The following is a 25,812-nucleotide window of genomic DNA, read 5'->3' as shown; positions in this document are numbered from 1 at the left end:
GTCATTAAAAGTTTTTGAATGTGTCATTCACTGTGTTTAAAAGTATTCTATTATTATAATTAACATTAAAGTTAAGATTGTGATTTGTATATAATACAATTAAAATCGAGAAAGGCTCATAGATGATTATAGCAAGACCTTGGTGCTGAAATAATGTTTCTTGTGCAATTTTATATATAATTTTTTCAAACTGTGCACTATTACTTTCAATTTTAAATACAGTTCTTAAATTCAATCAAAGAAGTAAAATTACAGAACTAAATTAACAATCAATTTATTATTACCGATGTTAATAGTATCTCTACTCAGTAAACCAACACATAACTGTTACATAACTGAGAAAGCACATGAAAAAAACAATGTAATATATCACTGTTATGTGGATCAGACGTAAATATTATATAAATTTGAGAGCACTCTAAAAAAACAAAATTATATTTCTTTGTTACGTATATAACTCATAACATAATGTAAAAATGTAATTTCGTAAAATATATGCAAACAATGAAAAAATTTTTTGCTTAATTTTTTGTTAAAAGATATGCTTAAGTTAACAAAAGAGTTAAACATCTTTTGTGACTCTCCATATGAGTTTAATTATATTATAATTATACAGCTATGTGTTGAGTGCTTTTTAATGAATAATGTTGGTACTGAAAATCTGTAGTTCATATATAGATTTTTAGTACACAAAGAAAAATGTATGTGGTATTTGTGACTAATTGCATAGTTGAAAAATTATGGTTAAAAGAACTATTTTTATAGTTATTGTTAGTACGAACAACCTTATATGTATAGTTGTGTCAATTGTGAAAATATTTTACATAAATTATGATAATCACAACTATTAATATAGTAAAATATCAAGATATGTATGAAAATTAAAATAACTATTTTCATATCGTTAACACAACTACAATCATAGTAAATGTAATTATTTTCTTAACCAATCAATTATAGTCACAAATATCACATACTTTTTTCTCTGCGTATGATAGTACACAAAACCGTCACTAGATGGCTGCTATGGCGTTCTATTTTTCGTAAAAAAGGAATCACATAAATGGTATAAAAGGCAGAGCTTTATGAAATTTTTCACCGATGAAAATATCGGTGTTGTTAAATAATTTTTCTGATGAGTCCTCTTGAAAATGAAATTAAGTGACAGACGTTTTGATTTACTAATGATTAAAATTAACATTTTTAAACTTCCAATATTGCAACCGTATAAACATAAAATTGAATTATGGTAATTGCAACCATTCTCTTTTTTCAGTGTATCGGCAGTGTATATCAAAATATAATTTGCATCCTGTAAACACTAAATAAAAGAGCAGCAAAGAGAATAAAAACTTACCATTACTTTGATGTAACATTATATGTTTTAAAGACAAATATAAACATCGCAGTATTGGCACGGTTATATATTATAGATATAACATTTAAAGTGTTCTGCTACATATCTGAAATAGATCAGAGACGTAATTTTGTTGCTGATATTTAATAGTACATGTAACGTACATGTATGTTACTTGCTACATAACTCGTTACCTAGTGATACCTACTGTTGTGTATATAAGATGTATATGTTATATTACTGTGTTTGCTGGGTAAGATCCCTCCCAACCTAGAAGAAGTAAAAAATCTGTTACAAAAAATATTACTTCGGCTAGAGTTTGAAACTGAATCTCCTTTAGTATTCTTATTATTATAAGATACTATTATTCATAATATATTTATACATAAATTACATATATGTATTGATACGTATAAAAGTAGAATTTTGTACATATATTTGTAATATACATATATAATTGGTATTTACATATAAATTTATTATAAAATAAAACGGAATATATAATTCATATTACTATCTTGTTTGAAACCAGCAGAGACCAATTGTATAGGCATATTTAAAATATACGTATAAAATGGTAGTTTTAGACGTATTAATACATATGTATAATTCATATACATATATTTTATAGTTAAATACATTATATTGAATAACAATATCTTATAATAATAATGGTAATAGAATATTTTTAAACAGGGTAAATGATGCATTTAAAAACTTTCAATGATTTCAGATTAGTGTAATCTTTGACTGAGAGTTACGATAAAATAGCAATAAAATGAAAAGTGGGAACGGCAATAGGCCACAGACAAATTTTAATTTCAAGCCTACCAGTATAAATCTTGAACAGCACTATTTTAAGGACATTTTAAAAATATTCTAGGTTCTTTTGTTTGCATAATTCACTCACACAAAATGGAATTTGTAGGTATGGATCGATGCAGTGACACAAATTTTCTTCTCGTACGGTCTTGGACTCGGCACTCTGGTGGCCCTCGGCAGTTACAACAAATTCAGCAATAATGTCTACAAGGACGCTTTGATTGTTTGCTCGGTTAATTCGTCTACCAGCATGTTCGCAGGCTTTGTAATATTCTCAGTGGTTGGTTTTATGGCACACGAGCAGCAAAAACCAGTAGCTGAAGTGGCTGCTTCTGGACCAGGGCTGGCCTTTTTGGCTTATCCATCAGCTGTTCTTCAACTACCGGGCGCACCGCTTTGGTCATGTTTATTCTTCTTCATGCTGTTGCTCATCGGACTTGATTCCCAGTTTTGCACGATGGAAGGCTTCGTCACAGCTATGGTATTTTCCTGAAGATAAATAGCAAAAAACTATATATGTATTTTAGACAATTCAGAGATCACACAGGAAACATTAGGTTTAAATTCTTTTTTTTTACTCAATTTTACTTGTTGAATTAAAAAATCGTAGTCAAAATAGTTTTACTATTCAAGAAACATTTTAGAAAGCATGTTAAACATTTTTATGTCTGTTTAAAATGCGTTCAAAATTTTTTTGGATACTAAGATTATTTTAATTATGATTTTCTAAGCAAATTTTCTCAGCAAATGAAGTGAAAAAAAGTTGAATTCAACAATACTTTCGTGCTGTCAAAATTGCCTAAATTGCATATACTTCTATTCTTAATACTTGACTTTTTTATTTTTATTATCTAATCTCAATAAAAAAATTTTTAATAAAAAGTGATCATAGAAGATTTATGCAGGGCGTGTTAAAAAAAAGAAGGTGACTTTTGACATAATACACATTCTCTCTCTCTCTCTCTGTAAAAGTTATGTCAATTTTTAACGTCATATAGTTAGTACATATTTTCTCTACATATGTAGCAAATTTTATATTAATTCAATAGTTTATGCATGTTACGTATGATATGCGATGATATACGAAAAAAGTTATAATATTACGCTTATTTATTTATTATAAATGTTATAAGATTTCAGTTGTTTGACAATTTTGCGATGTTTAAGTAGAAAACATGCATCAAACCTTTAAATTTGGCAAAAAATATTCCTCAAGATGATCAAAATGAGCATGATCTTATAGAGATGTTTGTCTTTACGAGTGGTTTTAAAGACAGTCGTAAGTCTATTGAACATAACGAAATTTCTGATCGCCCATAGAATATCTAGGATTATCTTCAAAAGCCGATTTCAACTATTTTGAAGAATACTTTTGGTCAGAAAAGTTTTGTTATACGTTCTTTAGAATAAGACCAGACCTATTTAATTGGACTAGAGGCAGAACTAAATATTTTAATGCACAAGGTAAAAGAAAAGAAATGCTACGCTTATTAATAAAAAATACTTTTATTACATATAAAATATAATAAAAAAATATATTAATTAATAGGGAAGAGTGGGGTAAATCGGACCTAGCTGCAGTTTAATTTTATTCTCTATAAGACGCAAATAAAATCCGATCGTAACTGAGGGTGCCATTAAAAGATAATTTAATTTCCTTTATTTTTGCTTCATTTTGACGTATCTTTCATCTGTGTTAAACTATAACAGAAAATGTAAAAACGCTTTTTTCGATCCGATTTGCAATTACTGGTTCCAAATCGGACCACCCTCTGGTTCAAATCAAACATTCCTATTTTTATCAACTTTTAAATAGAATTTCAAAAGATTATAATGTATTTTTATTTAGTATCGAATAAAAACAAGCAATTTGATAGTAAAAAATAAAAATTTTATAAAAAAAAAATTAGTAACAGTTTATATAATTAGACATTCCTCGTTCATGTTATGACATTGTTATTATAAAATTAGAGTTGAAATCAATAAAATTCAATTATTCCGAATCTGATGACTCATAATATTTTATTAATTTAATATTTCTAGGACCAGAATGATCGGCTGGTTACCAGTACTACCGATCAAGTAGCAATTCCGACGTAAAAGTCCAATTTGGACATGAGTTTTTGGAACAATTTTTACAATAAACCGCAAAAGAGATCACAATATGATCAATATTTTTGAATTATCTTAAATCGTAAAACTCTTTAATTATTTTAAATTAATCATCTTTTAAATTTTTAACACCTTTTAAATATTGATACAAAGATTTTTTTTTTTTTTTTAATTTTTGCACGATGGCTGAAAATACATATTCGCGTCTATTCTGTAAATGCTATGACAGAGAACTGTCAAATTGCTGTCATATGTATATGTATATATTATATATGTATATTATGTGTGTAAGTGTCGTGTGCGTGTGTGTGTGTGCGTGTGTGTGTGTGTGCGTGTGCGCGCGTGTGTGTGTGTGTGTGTGTGCGCGCGCGTGTGTAAAATACACATTTTATATTTAAACAAATAATATAAATTCTTGTAAAAACTCACAGAAAATGTAGCCAGATAGCAACTTAGCTGCATTGTTGCAGGTATCTTGACCTGGAAATAATATGTGTTGCTGTAATATCATATGTTGGTAAATTGATGCTTTCACGATGTGACAACTTTGAAAAGCAATTTGCCAACAAATTTGAAATTATTATCAAAATTTGTACTGTTGCGTTATATTGCCATAATAATTTACAGAAAATCAAAGTATTGCTATATTACAGCATAACTTTAATGCTGCTATCTTGTTATTGAACTATTGACATTATTATTTTATATTGCTTTAATGTCAGTATTTTTGTAACGCTGGTACTTTCTCGGTGTCGGTTACGGGATTTTAGGTTCAGGACAGGATGCTCGGATGTGCTCGCCGGGTGTCCGGGTTCGTATTCAATGATAACGCCGTGGTTTTGTAGTGAAAACGAAAGAGGTTAAATATATTTGGCTATGCTTTAGTACAAAAATGAAACGATACAGATCCGATATTGTTATCGGGTAATAATGAACTACTCGAATAGTATTGCGGCACTTAATGGCGCGGTCGTCGGCCCGCGTGACATCAAGAGATCGGTCACAATATATTCGCGGTACACTTAATATCTAAAACACTTCGGAGTACGTATCTTAGGAACTCCGCGATTAGTAGTACGGCACGGGAGTGCTTAATTGCGCGGTCGTCGGCCCGCGTGAAACTAAGAGAACGGTCACGATGTATTCGCGGCATACTTACTATTTAAACGGAGCGGATTCCAGCGGCTCCGGAACGAACGGACAGGAATTGTGCGCCAATGCGCTCGGAAGTAATGATCGGAGGGCCGCGAAGCGGCTACTTATCGTACAATTAAACGGGCCGCTATTGGCCCGCGCGGCGGACAGTCGCGACACGCGGAATCGGTAGTACTCGGGCAGCGAACGGTTCCGCGATACGCGAGTGCGGTCGTCGGTAGAGACTTAAGCGGTCTCTCCCTGCGGGGTGTTGTCACCCTGCAGGGAACAGGTTTGCGGAATGAGCCTTAGAACGGTGTCGGGCATCCCCGACGGTGGTGCGGGTCTCGAGAATCCCCGAGAACGGAATGGCGGGACGGACGGTTTCTGTTGGCCGAGAATACCCAGCCGCGGAAACGACGAGTATTCCCGTCGCGGAAAAGTTAGAACGAGAATGCCCGTTCCGGGGAAGTGCTTGAGAATGCCCAAGCTAAGGAGCGTCGAGAATACCCGGCGCAGGAGCGGAGTAGGTTTGAGATCGGTGGCTCGGAGTGATCTGATCTCGGCTGCTCGCTGCCGGCTTATATAGCAGTCCGCGCGGTCGTATGTACTAGTCAGCGCGCGTGGTGGGGCCGGCCGGAGTAGGGACGCTTGCCGAGCGCGGCGCGCGGCACGCATGGTAGCGCGTGATCGCGGCATGCTTAGCTGAACGCGCGCGCGTGTTTGCTCTCACGCGTTGCGTTTGGCGGCGGAAAGGCGTAACGTTACACCACCTCCCCCTTTCGGAAGTGGCGAACTTTGGCCACTATATAGGATAGTCCTGCTCGGAATCGGTGGGGTCGGCTTGGTCCCCCTCGTTATCGACGGTCTCGGTGCGTTCGGAATCGCTTTCCCCTTCCGGGTCGGTGTCTTCGGTGTATTCGGTACTGCTCTCCTCTCCCTGATTGGTGGGATCGGTTTCCTGGTGGTTTCGGTCCGGCTTCAGGTCCTGCACATGTATCCCACGGTGCCATTTGCCGGTTGCGTCTCTCAGGTCCACAATTACGGGAGAGAGAATTTTTCGCACTTCCATGGGCCCCTTGTACTTTGGCGCTAACTTCGCGTTGAATGCGTCTTCTTTTCTGGATAATAGGTGTTCGCGCTTCCATACGAGGTCTCCAATCGTCGGTTTCCAGGCACGGCGTCGGAGGTTGTAGTACTTCTCCTGTCGGTTGAACGCACGGGCTAGATTGGTCCGTACTAGCTCGTAAGCGTCCTTTAGCTGGCGGTGCGTGGTGTCCGGTGCGGTGGCAGGTGTATTCTGGCGAGGATGCTCGCGGGGTGGCTCTGACAATTCTCGCCCGTTGTTGAGGTAGGCTGGGCTATACCCGGTGGCCTCGTGCTGTGCCGTGTTATAGGCGAATTGAAAGGCCGGGAGGTGTTGGTCCCAGTCCCGGTGGTTTTGCCCGACAAATTGCGATACCATGGTCTTGATGGTTCTGTTGGTGCGCTCCACTGGGTTACAATGGGGAGCGTAGGCGGGTGTAGTGCGGTGCTGGATCCTAAAGTCCCGGCACAGTTGTTTCATCTGTCCCGAGATGAATTGCCGGCCATTATCGGAGATTATGGTTGCGGGGCATCCGTGGCGGTAGACAATTTTGTCTAGCAGGTGCTGGGCTATTGCCGGGGCGGTGGCGCGGCGCAGCGGACTAAGTTCCACCCATTTTGTGAACCGGTCCTGCATCACAAGCAACCACGTGTGTCCGCGTGGTGACCGTGGTAGTGGTCCCACCAGGTCGATGGTTACCTGTTCCCATGGAGTTTCCACGTGGGTGGTGTGAAGAGTGCCGGCTGGTCGGTCCTGCGAGCTCTTATGCGCCAAACAACTGGGGCATGAGCGTACATAGCGGGCCACGTCGGCAAACATTCGGGGCCAGTAGTATTTCCTGGCGGTCCGTGCGATAGTTTTCGCTATGCCCAGGTGTCCAGCCGCGGGTACGTCGTGCACCTGGTGCAAGATGGTGGCCCGGTCCTCCCTCGGTATGCACATCTTCCACTGTTCGTCCGCCGGTTCCTCGCGGAAATTAGTGGAATGCAGGATGTGCCGGAATAGCTTCCCCTGTCGGATTTCATATTCTGGGAAATCCGAGGGGCGGTCTCGCACGCGGCGCAACTGGCGTCTGTACCAGGTGCATCGGACGGGTCGGCGGGCGCTACCCACCGCTGGTAGACGCGAGAGGGCGTCGGCTACTTTGTTTAGTCGACCCTTGCGGTATTTGACGTCGAACTTAAATTGTTGTAGCTCGAGTGCCCATCGTCCGAGGCGTCCCGCGGGGGAGTCGAGGCGGCGCAGCCACTGGAGGGCCTGGTGGTCGGTGACCACGGTGAACTCATAGCCCTCCAGATAGCCACGCATGTGTCGGATCCCCCACACGACGGCCAGGCACTCGAGCTCGGTCGCACTGTAATTCTTTTCGGCTTTATTAAGGGATCGACTAGCATAGGCGATTACGCGTTCGCCCTCCTCAAAGTATTGTGATAATACTGCGCCGAGTCCGTCGGTACTCGCGTCGGTCTGCAGGAAGAACCTGCGTGAAAAGTCCGGGCAGGCGAGCGTGGGGGATGAGGTGAGGGAGTGTTTCAGGGTACGGAAAGCGGTCTCCTCGTTCTCTCCCCACCGCCAGGCGGCGTTTTTGCGGGTCAGGTGGGTGAGGGGCGCGGCGATGGTCGCGAAATCGGGTGTGAACCGTCGGTACCACGATGCCAGGCCGATGAATTGACGCACCTGTCGGACGTTTGTGGGTGCTGGCCACTGCGCCACGGCGCGTATCTTGTCGGGATCTGTCCGAATTCCTTGTCGGTCGACCACATGTCCCAAGTACTTCAGGTTGTTCACGCAGAATCGACACTTCTCAGGGTTGAGTTTCAGTCGGGCCTCCCGTAGGCGTCGGAATACTTCCGCTAGGTGTTGCAAGTGTTCGGAAAAGGTCGCGCTTACGATGATTATGTCGTCGAGGTAAGCAAACACGTTTGGTTCTAGCTCCGGACCCAATACGATATCGAGCAGCCGCTGGAAGGTGGCCGGGGCTGAATGCAGCCCAAACGGCATGACCGTGAATTGCATGAGTCCCCGGCCCGGTACGGTGAACGCGGTTACGGGTCGGCTCTCGGGCGACAGAGGCACTTGCCAATATCCCTGTTGGAGGTCGAGGGTCGATAAGAACTGGGCACCCCGTAGTTTGTTCAGGGTGGCGGTAATGTTAGGCAAGGGATACGCGTCGCGTTCCGTGACCTCGTTTACCTTGCGGAAGTCTATACAGAAACGCGGCTTGCCGTCCTTTTTCCTCACTATAACGACGGGGGAGCTCCACGCGCTGGTGGACGGTTCGATAACGCCGGCTGCTTCCATGGCTCGTACCTCGTCGTCAATAATTTGCTGCATTGCTGGGTTACGCGGTCGGTATCGTTGCTTGATCGGTGTATCGGTTTTTACGCGGATCACGTGAGTGGCTCGGTCGGTCGGTCCCCGCACGGTGTCAAACTTTGGAAGCTCTGAGTCGAGGAAGGCTCGGAGTTCCCGTTCCTCCTGCGGGGTGCGGTAGACAATGCCGGTAGCGATCGTGTACGCGGGTCGTGTGGGAGTCTCACCGAGCGTGATAGTGGCTGGAGGGGGAATCATTATTCCTAGTCGGGCCCACAAGTCGGTGCCAATTAGCATCGGGCTTTCCAGCGTCGGCAGGATATGAAAACGGTGGCGTAGCCGCCGCCCTGCGACTTGTATCGGGATGTTGACCCGTCCGAGAGTGGTGGCAACGGTACCGTCTGCCAGGCTAATGGTTTCTTCTTGCGTCACTGGCTGGATCCTCATCGGTTGGATTAGCTCTGCGGTGTCTGCGTTGATCATGGAGATCTCGGATCCGGTGTCTAGTAGCGCGGAAATGCGGTGGGATCCCATTCGGACCCGTAGGTGCGGTCGTGGCTGGTATTTTAGCTGGATGCGGGCCGGGTGTCGGAATCGCCGGTCCCGGCCCCTGCGGCGTTTCCCGGCCTCGGATGGCAGTCTTTGGTTAGCACACCATCCTTCCCACACTGGGAGCAGAACTTTTTTGGCGGTCTTCGGCAGTTGAAGCGGTTGTGGCCTCGTTGCTTGCATCGCCAGCAAGCATAGGCGCGGTCGTACGGTGCGTCGGTGGCGGCGGCACTGACTTTTCGTTTATCGGCCCTATTTTCCGCCTCTTGTGCTTTTATAATTTCTTCGTACTCTGCCGCTTGTTCGGCTAGGCTGGTCAGGTCGGTGGTCTCGTCTAGTCGCACATAGAGTTTATACTCGGCGCGCAGATTTTCGTAGAGGCGATCCACTTTTTCGGCCTGGGTGAAGCCTCCGGCGCGACGCATCATGGTTAACATCGCCGTTGCGTATTGGGCGTAGGGTTCCTTCGTTTGCTGGCGTCGCTCTTGAATCTCCCTGGTTAGTTTAGCCTGATATCGGCGAGGCAGGTAATGGCGGCGTACTGCACGCAGGAAGTCTTGCCATGTTTCCCAAGCCTCCTTTTCGTTCCTATACCAGGCGAGTGCGTCGCCTCGCAGGAGTTCGGGAAGTCCGGCCTTCATTTGTGCGTCACTAAAGAGGTACTCTTGTTGGAGCTCGGTTACACGCTCGAGAAATGACAACGGGTCGCGTCCGTCAAAGTGACAGCCCCACTTGCGGATTTGGTTCATGGTTTTGGCGTGCATGTTGTCGGTCGTGATTCCTGATAAAAAGGGGTTCGCGGCCCCGACTTCGGATTCGTTCGGCGGTTCGACCTGTCCGGGCATCGTGAGGAAATGTTGAATCACTCGGTGGCGGATTTCGTCTACCGTACCGTTGGTCTCGATTTGGTAGGTTCGGGCCAAAACCTCGAGCTGTTCTCTCCGTAAGCTGATTACCCAATTGGTCAGCGACATTGATTCGTGGATACGGTCACGGCTTGTTTTCCTTCTCTTTTCGGTTTAATACGGTCACCGTTTATCGGACAAAACAAAAAGAAACCCGGTCTATCGGTAGGAACGGTCACGGTCTATCGAGAAAAAAAAAAAACCCACACACGGAAACAAACGGTCATCGGAAAAACGGTCCCTGTTCGGGCGCCATGTAACGCTGGTACTTTCTCGGTGTCGGTTACGGGATTTTAGGTTCAGGACAGGATGCTCGGATGTGCTCGCCGGGTGTCCGGGTTCGTATTCAATGATAACGCCGTGGTTTGGTAGTGAAAACGAAAGAGGTTAAATATATTTGGCTATGCTTTAGTACAAAAATGAAACGATACAGATCCGATATTGTTATCGGGTAATACTGAACTACTCGAATAGTATTGCGGCACTTAATTGCGCGGTCGTCGGCCCGCGTGACATCAAGAGATCGGTCACAATATATTCGCGGTACACTTAATATCTAAAACACTTAGGAGTACGTATCTTAGGAACTCCGCGATTAGTAGTACGGCACGGGAGTGCTTAATTGCGCGGTCGTCGGCCCGCGTGAAACTAAGAGAACGGTCACGATGTATTCGCGGCGTACTTACTATTTAAACGGAGCGGATTCCAGCGGCTCCGGAACGAACGGACAGGAATTGTGCGCCAATGCGCTCGGAAGTAATGATCGGAGGGCCGCGAAGCGGCTACTTATCGTACAGTTAAACGGGCCGCTATTGGCCCGCGCGGCGGACAGTCGCGACACGCGGAATCGGTAGTACTCGGGCAGCGAACGGTTCCGCGATACGCGAGTGCGGTCGTCGGTAGAGACTTAAGCGGTCTCTCCCTGCGGGGTGTTGTCACCCTGCAGGGAACAGGTTTGCGGAATGAGCCTTAGAACGGTGTCGGGCATCCCCGACGGTGGTGCGGGTCTCGAGAATCCCCGAGAACGGAATGGCGGGACGGACGGTTCCTGTTGGCCGAGAATACCCAGCCGCGGAAACGACGAGTATTCCCGTCGCGGAACGGAGGATGGGATTGGCCGAGTATTCCCAGCCGTTAGGACCGACGAGTATTCCCGTCGCGAGAAAGTTAGAACGAGAATGCCCGTTCCGGGGAAGTGCTTGAGAATGCCCAAGCTAAGGAGCGTCGAGAATACCCGGCGCAGGAGCGGAGTAGGTTTGAGATCGGTGGCTCGGAGTGATCTGATCTCGGCTGCTCGCTGCCGGCTTATATAGCAGTCCGCGCGGTCGTATGTACTAGTCAGCGCGCGTGGTGGGGCCGGCCGGAGTAGGGACGCTTGCCGAGCGCGGCGCGCGGCACGCATGGTAGCGCGTGATCGCGGCATGCTTAGCTGAACGCGCGCGCGTGTTTGCTCTCACGCGTTGCGTTTGGCGGCGGAAAGGCGTAACGTTACATTTTCAAAATTGTTCCAGACAAATATAAAGTAAGTTCTCAGCATAAATAATTACAGATTTACGCAATTTTGCTTACAAGAAGAACTCTTGACCAATGCGTCATCGGTTTTAATAAAATTTGATGGATATGTAGTATTCACTCAAATCTTTACTGTAGTAAAGCAGTAAGTTGTGGATATTAGACATTCTCGGGAAAATAACTATTAAATATTTCCAGCATAGTACCTACAAAGGCTGTTTTGATAAATACCCCTGTTAGGGAAGAAAACACTTAAAAAAATTTTTTTTAATTCTCTACATAATCTTCTTTCAGCTCAATACATTTAGCCTAGAGATATTCTAACATTTTTATACTGTTTAAAAAATATGATAGATCGAACTCTTTAAAATAGGCCTCTGTTTCGGCGATGACTTCCTCATTTGATGCAAAGCACTTTCCGCTAAGCCATTTTTTCATGTTTGGTAATAAATAGAAATCGCAGGGGGCTAAATCTGGAGAATAGGGTGGATAAGACAACAATTCGTAGCGTAATTTAGCCAGTTTTGCTATGGTGATTGCGGACAAATGAGCTGGTGCGTTATCAGGGTAGAAGAGCATTTTTTTCGCTAAATGAGGCCGTTTTCTCTTCAATTTAGCGTCGAATCGGTCCAATAAACCATCATAGTATGTTCCGTGATTGTCCTTCCCTTCTCCAAATAGTCGGTGAAAATAATGCTTCGCAAATCTCAAAAAAACGGCGGCCATGATATTTCCGGTTGACAGAACCGTTTTTGCATTCTTTGAAGCAGATGCGCCGGATTTAGTCCATTGTTTAGACTGTTCTTTTGTTTCTGGTGTGTAATGGTGAATCTATGTTTCATTAACAGTAATGAAACGTCGCAGAAACTCTTTCAGATTGCGCTTAAACATGTCCAAACAGTGCTTTGAAGTTGTCATGCGATTCCGTTTTTATTCCACTGTAAGCAAACGCGGCACCCATTTTGCTGATAGCTTTCTCATATCCAATGTTTCGTGTAAGACATTTTGTATGCGTTCAGTTAAGATTTTTACAATGCTAGCAATCTCTCTGATCTTCACCCGGCGGTCTGCTAACACAATATGGATTTTGTTGACCATATCCTCCGTCACCTCAATCGGACGACCTGAGACACTTTTCATCAAAAATAGATGTTCGGCCACGCTTAAATTTGTCGTATTAATATCTTATGGTAGTCATCGAAGATGCGTTATCCTTATAAACGGCATGTAATTTTTCTTTAATTTCTTCACACGTCTTCCTATTGTTGTAGTCTCATTAGCTAGTTTAATAGTCTTGCATATCCGTTTAGCAACAATCACGGCACGAGCGCTCGTTGCATCGGAAATGCAAGATTGCGGAATTTGCCAATCGTGCGAGCAGCGTAAGTGTCGCACAATTGACGCGAATATAAATATATATGGTCATCGCAAGGGCGTAATGCCCCACCATATCGGAAATACCAAAATTATAAGTTAGGTTGCCTAATTATGGGCAGCGGGAGATTCTTAATGTAAAGTACGAGCGGCACGTACCCGCTACGCAATAAATCGGTTCGACATCTCGCAAAATATTCAGCGGCCGAGTGCGCAATAACACGTGATCTGTTCACCGCGATTCGATTATATTACAAAGGGAAATCATTTATAATAAAGTTTGGGGGATAAAAGTGTTAATAAGAAAGTGAAAGTGTTATTTGCCACTCCGTGCGTCCTCCTCCAAGTGTTCTCCTCGTGGGTTCCAATCCTTCAGACCGACCGAATCCCGAATATTTTATCTTGTTGCACCCGCCGGTACAACACCAACCAAAAACAGAAATCGAATCACAGACTGATATTGCTCTTTTTCCATGATTGCAAACAAGCAAAAAGTTATCAACTTTCAATTGTTATAAAAACTAAACTAACTGGTAAAGCTGTCAAAAATTTTTACTGACATCGTTCAAGAGATGGCATTACACGATGGTATACAGACTTTTAGTCAGTGGCGCTCTTAGTCGTCAAACACGGATACTTATCAAAACAGCCCTTGTATAGTACTGTTACTGAAGAACGATTGTCGAGTCAGCGACATAACGTGCCGCGTTAGGATGTAAATTGCTACGTTCGGGTCAAAGGTTTGATTCCCGTAGATGAGATTTTATTTAAATTTTATATTTTTAAATTGTTATATATAATTTTTAAACTGTTTTTAATTGTTTAATATAAAATATGTTATTTTTTTTTATGAAAAAATTTAAAAATGCTTTTTATTATTAATTACATTAAAATTTCTCATAAACACAAAATATATTTGTATCTGACGCTTTTAAAATAGTTATTGTAAATTTTTATTGCAAAAATATTTTTAGCGTTCGTTTGAGAAATTTTAATTTAATTAATAATAGAAGAGCATTTTTAAATTTCTTGAAAAAAAAAAATATTTTGTATGAAATAATTAAAAACAGTTTAAAAATTATATATAACAACTTAAAAATATAAGATTTATGTCGGACTATGTTGGATTTCATCGGATTACGCCGGACTTCGCCGGACTTCGCCGGACTTCAACGGACTTTGCCGGACTTTGACAGACTTTAACGGATATCACGGACTTTGCAAGACTTCATCGGACTACGTTGGACTTCATCGAACTACGTCGGACTTCATTGGATTTTATCGGACCTCACGAATTTTGCAAATTTCGGACTTCATCGGATTACATCGGACTTTGCCGGACTTCATCGGACTTCACGGACTTCGTCGGACTTCATCGGACTGTATCGGAAGATTCAAGAAAGTCAACGGACTTCAAAAAATTCAACGGATTTCTAACGGGTTGTACACTGGAATTTAAGAGTAGTTACCCCCTCGGATTTAAATAAAAAGAATCACATCCGCGAGAATCGAATCTTGGACCCAAGCATAGCAGTCCTAACGCCGAACGCAACGCCACTGATAATCGTTCTTCTGTTACGGTACTATAGGTGTTAAAAATATTTATTTGTTATTTTCTTAAGAATGTCTAATATCCGCAACTTACTATTTTATTACAATAAAGATTTGAGTGAGTACTACACACTCTTAAAATTTTATTGAAATCGGTGACGCGGTGGTTAAAGGCTCTCCTTGTTAGACACATTTTGTTATCCAGATATTTTTTTATTTAATATAAACAAGATAATTTAACGACGAGGATGGAAATAATATATTTAATTAAAAATGTTTAAAACAATATATGTGATATTTGATTTAATCTCATAGTCATCTTCAGCCTAATTATATTGATTTATCTATATACTTAAGAGGATGCTAAAGTACCGTGAATTACCGACATTTACAGTGCACTAAATATTTTCGAATTGGTGTTATAGAATCACAAAAACTTTTTTTAGAATTGAAATACGCGTAAAAAGAAGATGTGTTCTTGTTAATTTTACAAGAAAATCAAACAAAAATTAATAAATCATTAAAAATTTACTCATATAGCCGTCATCTGAGGTTAACTTTACCTTAATACAGAAGTGTAACTCGTACGTACAAAATGATAGTAAAGCATAATTTAGAAAACATGCACGAATAACATTGACCGTGTGAAATTATGACTGAACGCCTAACAAAAAGATATGCTAATGTGCTTTTACCGCATGCATATTTTGCTCAGCAAAGCTCATAAACAGAGCAGTATAGTACCCAGCAGTAGTTGAGGTCTTTTCGCAGATGGCGAAATAATCAAAAAACAAAGACAGATTTATCCGATGGATAAAGAGCGATAGCCTGGTCTTGCTGGAAAAATAATCTGCAGTGATTTGCAGTACCGACGTCAAGGAGGTTCTTTGTTACTTCATGGTGTAAAAAGAAAGGTGAGTCAACGTGCATCGTTGGCGGCTTGATGTACAGCTCGATGTGCTGTGAGCCGATGAAGTTTAAGTCCAAATATCATGGTATCCAATTAAGACTGTAGCCATAGTAAAATTCAACATTTGGACCCAATTCTGATTGATTGAGCCATATGGTATATTGCGGATCTGATTACTTGCCTCACCTTTCTTCTTATACCATGTGTTACTTTAGCATTCTCTTAAGAACGAATATACATGATAAGATAATAATTATAAAATATCACAACGGTTATATTGATGTATTAGTGTGTACTACAAAAGTTAGTTTTTGAATGATTGAAGTTATTGAAGATTATCATTATTATTGTATTCTATAAACTGAATATTGATTAAGTCCAAATTTAAAATCATAGATTTTTTATTTTTCGTTTTAAAGCAAGGAAACGTATGTAATTTAAATAAAATGTAAAAGATTTTCCATATGTTATATGACTATAGTCCATTGATAAATCATAAAACAACGGATTAAAATTAAAAATATGTAGCTCAAGAACAATTCAATATTGAAATCAAAAGAAAGATAAAATACCAATAAGAGCTGACACTGAATGTTACTGTGTAATTACAGTATATATTGACACTTAGTCGTTAACAAATACATATAATCAATTTGATCCGCAATTTGGATCATCTTCAGTATAGAAAATTAATACGATTACTCTTATAAATTTGATTGGAATGAAGTAGAAATTTTAGATAGAGAAAAAGTTTTAAATAAAAGATTAACAACAGAAATAATTTTTATACAAAAACAAAAGCAGCCATTTAATTTACAGACCGATACTGATTTCTTAGACCTTTTAATAATAATAATAATAGAGGAAACAGGGCCGTAGCGAACAGCTGCCAGTGCGTCACCGCGACCTAGAGAGGTCTATTGTAACACTGCCCTAGCTTAGAGTTACACCAGGTCGAAGCTATTGAAGAACCTTACAATTCGCCAGGAATCTAGTTCTTTAATCTGGTCAGGAGTGATGAGTATCTCCCCCATAAATTCTTCTCTGAGATGGCCGACGGCTGGACAGCCACACATGATATGCTCAGCTATTTTTGCCGTCTCCAGGCAAAAACGGCAGCTGTCAACCAGTTTTGCCAACTGTGTTGAGATGATATTTGAGTTGGCAATGGCCAGAGAGAAGGCCTACCAGAGTGGTTAGATCCCTTTTGTTCAAGGAAAGTAAGTCCCGTGTTGTTTACGGCAAGTATGTTATGAACTTTTTGGCCTGGGCCAGTCCCCTCATGCCGCTCCAAAATGAGGATTTTAGTTCGTCCTCCCAGTTTACTATATGCCTTTTGATGTAGTTAGCAGTGACCTTGCACCAAGCCTTTGACCTTGTTGAGGGTGAGCGTGCCCCTTTCTTTGTGAGCTCATCTGCCTCCTTATTACCTTTAATGCCTTTGTGCCCCGGAATCCACCAAAGTGTGACGTGGTCCTTGGCTAAGAGCTTGAGGTTAGTGACCAGTGCAGAGTTATACGAGTAGACTGTAAGAGCTTTAAACGCTACTCGTCTGTTAGTATATCAATAAATGCGCCTTTCAAATCTTTATTCCGGTTGATTATGGCGCATGAGTTAATAGCAAATATTTCTGCCTGAAAAATAAAAGGCGTTTTGCTCATGGAAATCGCCGTTTGTTGTTTTGGAGCCGTTGGTGTAGGGCCCTGTAGGGCACCTTATTTAATAGAGGGCCCTCTCAGTGTCCACGTCTCTCTATCTGTGTAGACAGCTTCGTAGTTGTGCGTGAAGTTAAATTTTGTCTTCATCGTATCCATGGGGAGTTGAGCTATATCGCATATGCCGTCAGTTGTGAGTATCCTCATATACTCAGTCCGACCAATTGACATAGGTGTGCGGTAGGTGAGGATTCGGATTGCCAAGCTAGCGGCAACTTTCCGAACCTGTAAGTGGAGAGGTAGCAGGTCTAAAAGGGCTTCCATAGCTGCAGTAGAGCAAGTTCTCATAATCCTTGTGATACTGAGGCATGCAAACCTTTGAATCTTTTGTAGCTGTTGTTGCGCCGCCCTCTGCGCGATTTTTAGCCACCTCTTAAACTCCTTATATACGGATCTGTTTACCAATGCTTAATGTTTCCATCTCTCACTTTTGTTTTCACTGTTATTATACATTTTATCAGCATCAATATACCGCTCTTTTTTTTTGAAATCAGTCTTACTGTCCGCATACTGTTATTCGCAGCTTTTACTCGTTTAACAACTTTTATTTGCATGTAAGTCATTCTACGTTTTTAAAATTCTTATCTTTTATTATTTATGATATTCTTTTCAATTCATTTATTCTTTGCACACCGTTGTTTTATATAACGGTATTCGGATAAACTTTGTTTATAATTTTTAGTATGACGGTTCAAAGTCTTTACCTTACAATGACACAGACCGTATATGTCATGTGATATTTTCGCATCTGAACACGTTAAAATATTTGCATCTACGTTACATGTATTCAATCTCTGCGTGTTAACTTTGTATACTGAAGACGATCCAAATTGCGGATCGAAACGTTTATATGTCTTTGTAAATGACTGACTATCAACATATACTGTAATTGCATTCTAACATCCAGTGTCTTATTGGTATTTTATCTCTCCTTTGATTTACATCATCAGAGCCTTTATCTATCGTTAATTTTAATAATAAAACTTAATTAAAAAATATAATTTATTCAATGAACCGAAAGATATAAAAGAAAAATATTTTACACAGATTTTCGACAATACTTTCAGCAGTTAACAATGTTTGTAAGACAAACCAAACAACACAGTTGTTTAAATAAATATATAGTACATGTTGAATAATAAGCCATTTTAAAATTGATTAGAGGATATGTAAAGTAAAAATGATTTGTCAAGATATTCAGTATCTTTTTGTGAATTAATGTGATTTCTTTGTTTTTTAACAAGTTACATTTTGAAAACCAATCTGTTATAATTTAGTCTGTATAATTTAGTTTCAAATCAAGGATTTTGGTGTTTATATGTTTGTTTTGTTATGTGTTTGATGATTACTGAATGTCTTGACTCGTCCATTTTTATATTGTTTTTGTGTTTTTTAATCCTAGTTTTGAATTACCTCAATGTTTCTCCAACCTAAAAAGCGTCTCAATCTTTGCAGTATATTTTGTACACTATATTGTTATTTGACAAGCAGCAATATTTGTCTGACCTTTCTCACCGCGCCGCCTGCCGCGGCTGCCTATGGTTTGGCGACCGACAGGCGGTGTGGTAGGTAGGGAAAATACGTGTACATTTGTCGACTTTATTAGTTTTTATCTCGGTAACTACTAAATATTGAAAGATAGTACAGGACTTTTCTGCTCAGTTTTACTGGCTCTATCAACCCACGAGACCACGGGCAAACTTCATTTGACATCTTGAATATTCAGTTTTCTTTATGTACTTTAACAAATTTGTTTAGTTTATTAATACATTTAATAGTAGTAGTAATGATATAGTGGGTGGGACCATGCTGTTCCTAACGTCACCTAGATTTTTGTGGTTTTTCTGTGACTACCCACTATTTTACGAGGTCGGCTTTAAGAATAAATTGAGCCCGCTTTCCACTAGACCACATAACCTATATACTTCTGTATCATGAGAGTCTTTGGGTTTCAAAAACGTACGTCTCAATGATTTGTATTTTTTTTTAATGCAAGTGCAAAACAGTTGCACAAAATGTTTATGCTGTCCTTCTTTTTTTCATTACAAAACCGGAATTCCTTCTGGTTAGTCAATCTAAGGTTAAAAGGGTGGGTTTTTAGGACAATAACCTGTTAAAAGGCTAACGCTCATTCTGAACCTCTTTTTGCTTATCACTAAAAGTTCAATAGTACCGCTTGGCGAGGATTGGTGCATTAAGAGCCTTGCCTATCAGAAGCTACTCCCCCCCCCTCCCCCTCGACCAGCAAGTAAAATATTCCCAGTCTAGGAGGTCCCTAATGTGTTTTTGCCAACGGCAAAGGAGATACCTACGATCTGGTTATCGATGTCCTCTTGCATATTCCACTTTGTCAGTTTGTTCGCCATCTCATTGCCATGTACAATCAGTCAATAAAAGATTGCAACAGGGTGCAAGACTTATTTCTTCAATGATTTTCGGAATATATATTTTTTTGTTTCACTTTATATAATTTGCGTCCGTATTATTTTGGCAATTACTCTAATCGCTCACTATATACATCTAGAGATGGAGGTTTGCATTATTAAAATTTTTCTGCGTTTCGAAAAAAAAATTATAACAACCTGTTGCAATCTTTTATTGATCGATTGTATATCCTGATGTCCGAGTACCCATATAAAGATAAATTCATTTAGTTCATCCAACTTATTAAAAGTCCTTATACAATCCTACACCACCAAAATTTGATAATGGTCTTGACGAAGATTCCAGAGCTGTTTTGCTGTCAGAATATAATACTATTTTTTTATTCTATTTTATTTTCTAGTTTCTTTTGAGATTAGGAAGTTTACGAATTTGAGAATGGCAAAAATTGTTGCTTGAAAGACCGTGGCCAATTTGCCTAATGAACTGCTCATCTTATGATTGATTCTTGAATTGTAAAAGCCCACTCCAAAGCGACCATTGTTACTTGATCCGTTTGTGAACCACGTGTCTATGTGCGGATGTGATAGAAAGTCAGGTTTACTCCAGTCGTCTATGGTAGGAATCCGGAACTTGAAGGTTTTTATTACCTAATATGTTTTAGGTATTCTATTCTCTTTCAAAGTATTGTTATGAAGAAACCCTAGATCGCTATCGATGCCGGAGTACTTCCACTCTCCCTGACACTTAAGTTTGTATGCATCAAGGCTGAGCTGCTAATATCTGGTCTAGGAGAAAAATACATAGCGCAACTCAAGTGCCTCTTTGGTACAGTTTTGATGGCTCACCACAATCCTCGAGTAGCCGCTCTGAAGACTTTTTAGTAAACCAACGGACTCCACTTTTCTTACTTTGGGCCAACAGACAATCACTGCAAACGTAAGTCTAAGCAAGAAGATTGCTTTGTAGGCCAAAGGGTAACTTTTGATGTCTTAGATACTGCTCATTGCTTTCCTGCACATCCACATGAAAGTGTCGAACTTAGTTCTTTTGGCTAAGAGGTGATGTCTCCAACTAAGTTTGGGGTAAAGATAGACTCTTAAATATTTAATTGAACAGCAATAAGCGCCTTGCCTCAGAGCTTTAATGATTCAATGGATTTGGGTTTGTATTTTCTGATGAAAATCGTGGCCTCGGTCTTATCCGGATTGACAGAAATGTTCTTCTGTCAAAAGTATAAAATTGAAAATTTTTTGCTCCATAAAGAGATGCGCTTGTTGTCTCAAGTAAAATTGTTAACTGAACGTATCAAATAGAGTCAACCCGGTTACATTAATCCTTAAACACACCGATCCCGTAAAATATGTAAATACATTTTCGGGTCTCGGAGACTTTCAACTTTGAGAAGTTATAACTTTGATTCTAATCAACATTTTTCAATAATCTTTTTTTTTCATATAAAAATTCAAAATCTCAGAAATGTGACCGCATAATCAATATTGTTGCAAAATGATTTATTGTTAAGTTATAAAAGAAAAACCATTAAGCAAAAATTAGAAATTGTTAAAAAATTCACTTCTTTTTTTAAATTATATTTCCGCAATAAAAAATTTTAAGGACTTTCAAGTACGGTATTTTAAAGCTAAAAAATCATATTAAAAAAAAAATTATAATGTTGTCATTCCTTTTAAAAAGTAGAATTATATAACAAAGAGAATAGGTATTTTTGGGTGTCTAAAAATCCACATAAAAAAAAAATCATATCTTTGCTACAAAAAACTTTTAAAGATTTTACAATACGGCTTTTTAAAGCTAAAGAGTCATACTTTAAAAAAAAATTATGTCACTGCCATTTTTATTAAAAAATATACTTATGTAACAAGACAAATGTGAGGTATTTTTCATAAACTCGAGGTGTCTAAAATTAAAAATTGACGTGTTTCATAATATATTTTGGACCCTACGCAAAAATCCTTTCTTTCACGGCATTATAGTATTTTAACTTTAGATAGAGTAACATACGCGAACGGACCTGTTTGAACGTGTTTTGTCCAGTTTTTGTACATAAGATTATTCACAAAAAAGTTTCATTCACACACTATATGGGTTGCATTGACTCTAAAACTTTGCTGTCGTGCCATTTGAATTCTAGTTGACCAAAAAAGTTGATCAACCATATTAATCGAAAGAGGAGACATCAAATTTTTTTTACGTCCTGGTCTGAACCTCCTATCACATTCCGTCTTTACACAGCAAGCGTTTGAAACTCCATATGGGGTCTCTCAGACCCACTTATGTGTTTAAGGGTTAACAAAACATAAAAAAATGTCAAGCGGTCAGATTACACATATATAAATAGATAATAAATAGATACATAAATAAAAATAGAGAGATAACAGATAAAAAAAGTTATGTTGGACAAAAATATAAATAAATTAGTCTCAAGTTAATCATTAAAAGTAATATAAATTGCAAATTGTCCAACGTTTAATAAAACGTTAATTCTCTTATAATTTTTTCAATAATGATAGGTTGCATGATGCAGGCATTTAGTGTCTATTTGTAAATTAAGACTATGATTTTGTAACTAAATATGAAGCATTTCAAATATTAACCGCCTGCTTAACCCTTATGTGCACAACCGGGTACCCGGGTATTCACCGCGCCATACTTTTGCATATAACTTCATGAAAAATTGAAATATCGATTTTTCCGTCTAGGAATGCCTCGTTGAACTCTTTGAGAATATGAAACGACTAAAAAAAAATTTTTTTTCGAATTTTTTTAACCTAAATTACATGGTTTTATGACACATACACGTTGGGCACAACCGGGTACCCGGGTATCCACTAAGTGTAAAATTATGTTTTCGCTCAGAAATTAATTAATAACATTGATTAATATTTTAGGTAATGGTAGTTTATAAATAAACAACAAATATAATTTTCATGCACTGCAAACCTTTATTGAACTTTACTGTGCGCAATCGATACATTTTACAATTGATATACAATGTTCATCGCAGACTGGTTTTTCGCACACTGCACAACTCTTTCGTGTCTTCCTGCGTCGTTTCACCGTCTCCTTATAGCAGATGTGACACGAACCAGTAGTTTTCTTACGGCCAGTACTGTCACGTGGCTGGTTTTGGACAGCAGGAACCTCAGAAGGGGTAAGCTGTAGACCGACGATGCTTTTGATAGCGAGTTTTGTGTTGAAATGGCGCATCACTTGAGGATTCCCAGTGCGATCTTCAATGAATGGCTTCGCCAGTTCTTCACTCAGTTGCCGCAAGAAAATACGTCGTTGATTCGTCTTTTTATCGATCATCTTGTTGTTTTCGTAGTAGATAACGTATGCAGCAAGAGCTCCTATATCCACAACGTTGAAGAACAAAGCAAGTGGCCATCTTGCCGTTCGTCTATGAGTTGTGTATCTCATTACCATCTGGTCCATAGTATCCACCCCACTTTTGTACATATTATAAAAAGTGATCATGCGAGGCTTCTTTTTTTCGTCATTTATAGCAGCATCGTTGTGCATTGTCGAAAGTAAGATTAGAGCCTTATTTTTTTTGGAACATAGGAGCAAAGGGTTACTTTTTCGTGGAAGCCAAACAATGAAGAGTACTGTGATCGGGATTTCAGGGAAGTCATCTGTTTCGGAATGTATGGTTTGTTTTTACGAAGAGTACCTACTACAGATATTTGCCATGAAAGCAAATGCTTGGCAAGTGGTAATGATGTAAAAAAATTGTCCATTGTTATATTTTTACCACTTCCTTTGTAAGGTGCTGCTAGTTGTTTGACGACTCTCTCACCTTAATTTTTTTCTCGGGCATTACCTGTTTTTCCTGAATAAATAATTCCTTGCAGTGGGTACGCATTTTCGGCATCGCAGATCCACCATATTTTTATGCCATACTTTGCTGACTTGGACGGGATGTATTGCGTAAATTTTGTATGGCCTCGAAAAGGATACAGCTGTTCGTAATTGTCAAATTTGCAGTCGGTTTGTACATTTTACTCAAATTTGAATTCAAAATATTTCAAACATCACTGATGGGAGCAAGTTTATCCATTTCTGATCGTGCTGCGCGTGTATTGACGTCATCAAATCTAATAAATTTCAGTATCAAGCGAAATCTATTTATGCCCATTACCGCTCGATAAAGTGGATAAGACGTGCTTTTCCACATTTTTGTTGTGTGATCAGTGTTCGAATTGTTAACGCCAGAGCAAATCAAGATACCGAAAAACGTGTACAATTCTTGCGATGTTCCATGACCGTTGAGAATTCGGATTTTTTTTATTATAGTCATCGTACACTTTTTGGGCTTTTTTATTAGTATATCTAACTATTAGATCAACCATTTCGATAGTAATTATTTTTGTGAACGTGTCTCTTATTGATAAAAATTCTGTAGATCTGTGTGGACCGCTTCTTTGACGTAAAACATTTTGTGACGAAGTTATATATACTTGAGGCGGAGGCTTCTTATTCCAAATAGTTTGATCTTTTGTTACGTACGTACTACCAGTTTCTATATCCTGCGCCGCTGACGTGTCTTCGCTTTCACTCTCGCTCTCGGCAACGTCACTGTCGCTCTCTCCCTCTCCTTGGGACGTCTTGCCACCCATAACCTCGTTCGATGATTGCTCGCCGGTTCTCAATGCATCCGCCGGTATCCAGTCCTCGTCCTCACTGTCGTTGAACTCCTCTTCGGATTCCTCATCATTGTCTCCAAGCAAAGTAGTGATGTACTCACGTTTTTGCTGCCTCGTCAATCTAAATTCCAATTCAAAAGTTTCAATTGACAAATATGACAACAAGAAAAATACAAGAAAAAGACAAGAATAAGACAAGATAATGACATAAAAATACATCAGGGAATAATATTTACCTTGAAAATTCAGTTCTCGATAATTCATCATCCATAGCGTACAATATTGGCACGAAAAATACTTGAAAACAATCACAGAAATAAATGTTTCACACGCGAAACGAGACGACGCTCTACCGTCCGTTACGGAATGTATTCAACACGTTACAATGTATTCATTACAACCCCACTACAGCCGGTCGACTAAGGTCGCCCGATCCCCTTCGTACCTGCGCAGCGCTCCGGTACTCAATTGTTATGTTTATTTTTTGGAATGCTGTGGCGGGCTCAGGATCTCCAATATGACTTAAATACTTTCTATTGATGTTTATTTAATGAAATAAATTTATTTCAAACAATTCCGTTTGTTTAAACTGTCAAAAATTAAGATAAACTTGCAGTGGATACCCGGGTACCCCGGTTGTGCAACAACGTGGAAAAAGTTGGTTGTGCACATAAGGGTTAAGAAATACTTGTTGTCTAAAATTAAGACGGTTGTTTTATTCGTTTCGAAACAGAGTCGACAAATGTCATCCTCAGTCTTGCCGACTTTGTGAAGATAATACTTCAATCGTCAGTGGTCTGAGTACAGGCCAATTAATATGACAAGATCTTGCTTGACAAGGAAAAGGATAAGGCCTTTTTTGCTTTTATGGCAAGTTAGTAATGAACTTTTTTGCTTCAAATTATCTAGGTATATTATTCCAGAATAAAGTTTTGAGTTTTTTCTCCCAGCTACGAATGAGGTGTTTAGTACAGCTGTTCGATAGCCTGCACCATGCCTCCGATTGGAAACAATCCAGCATTCCTCGTGGCAAGCTCATCAGCTCATTCATTCTTTTTAACACTTTCATGCCTTAAAATCTATCAAAGGGTAAAGTGATTGTCCTTAGTCAGCTGTTTGAAGTTAGATATGCATTCCCAAACCAGTTCAGATTCACACGTACAGGCTGTTAGAACTCTTAACGCTGAAAAGTTATCTGTAATAATGTCTATAGTGGTGCCTTTCAAACTTATCTATCGGTTTAAATAAACATAGAAATTGATGGCATATACCAGGTGTAGAAGTATGAAACCGGAATTTCACTATAAATGGTGCTAGCCATCAGTTTAGGGATCGTAAGATTGCTTCTGCAACGCCATTATCTCCCTCTAACGGCTGACAAAGATTTTCAACATACAACAACCCAAGTTCCATACACTAGTA

At 39.8% G+C, this 25,812-nt stretch overlaps 1 protein-coding gene across 2 annotated transcripts in view; it reads left to right on the top strand.

Annotated features, from left to right (window-relative positions):
* LOC105197019 (sodium- and chloride-dependent GABA transporter 1) overlaps positions 1 to 25,812 on the top strand; it is a 269,127-nt gene that overhangs the window by 120,300 nt on the left and 123,015 nt on the right. For both annotated transcript variants that reach the window (XM_039454541.1, XM_039454540.1), the window contains exon 6: positions 2,286 to 2,660. In XM_039454541.1, coding sequence (XP_039310475.1) covers positions 2,286 to 2,660 — 375 coding nt within the window. The remainder of the gene's footprint in view (positions 1 to 2,285; positions 2,661 to 25,812) is intronic.

Source organism: Solenopsis invicta, chromosome 10, assembly GCF_016802725.1.
Source record: "Solenopsis invicta isolate M01_SB chromosome 10, UNIL_Sinv_3.0, whole genome shotgun sequence".
Lineage (NCBI taxonomy): Eukaryota > Metazoa > Arthropoda > Insecta > Hymenoptera > Formicidae > Solenopsis > Solenopsis invicta.
This window is presented reverse-complemented; position numbering and strand designations above follow the sequence as displayed.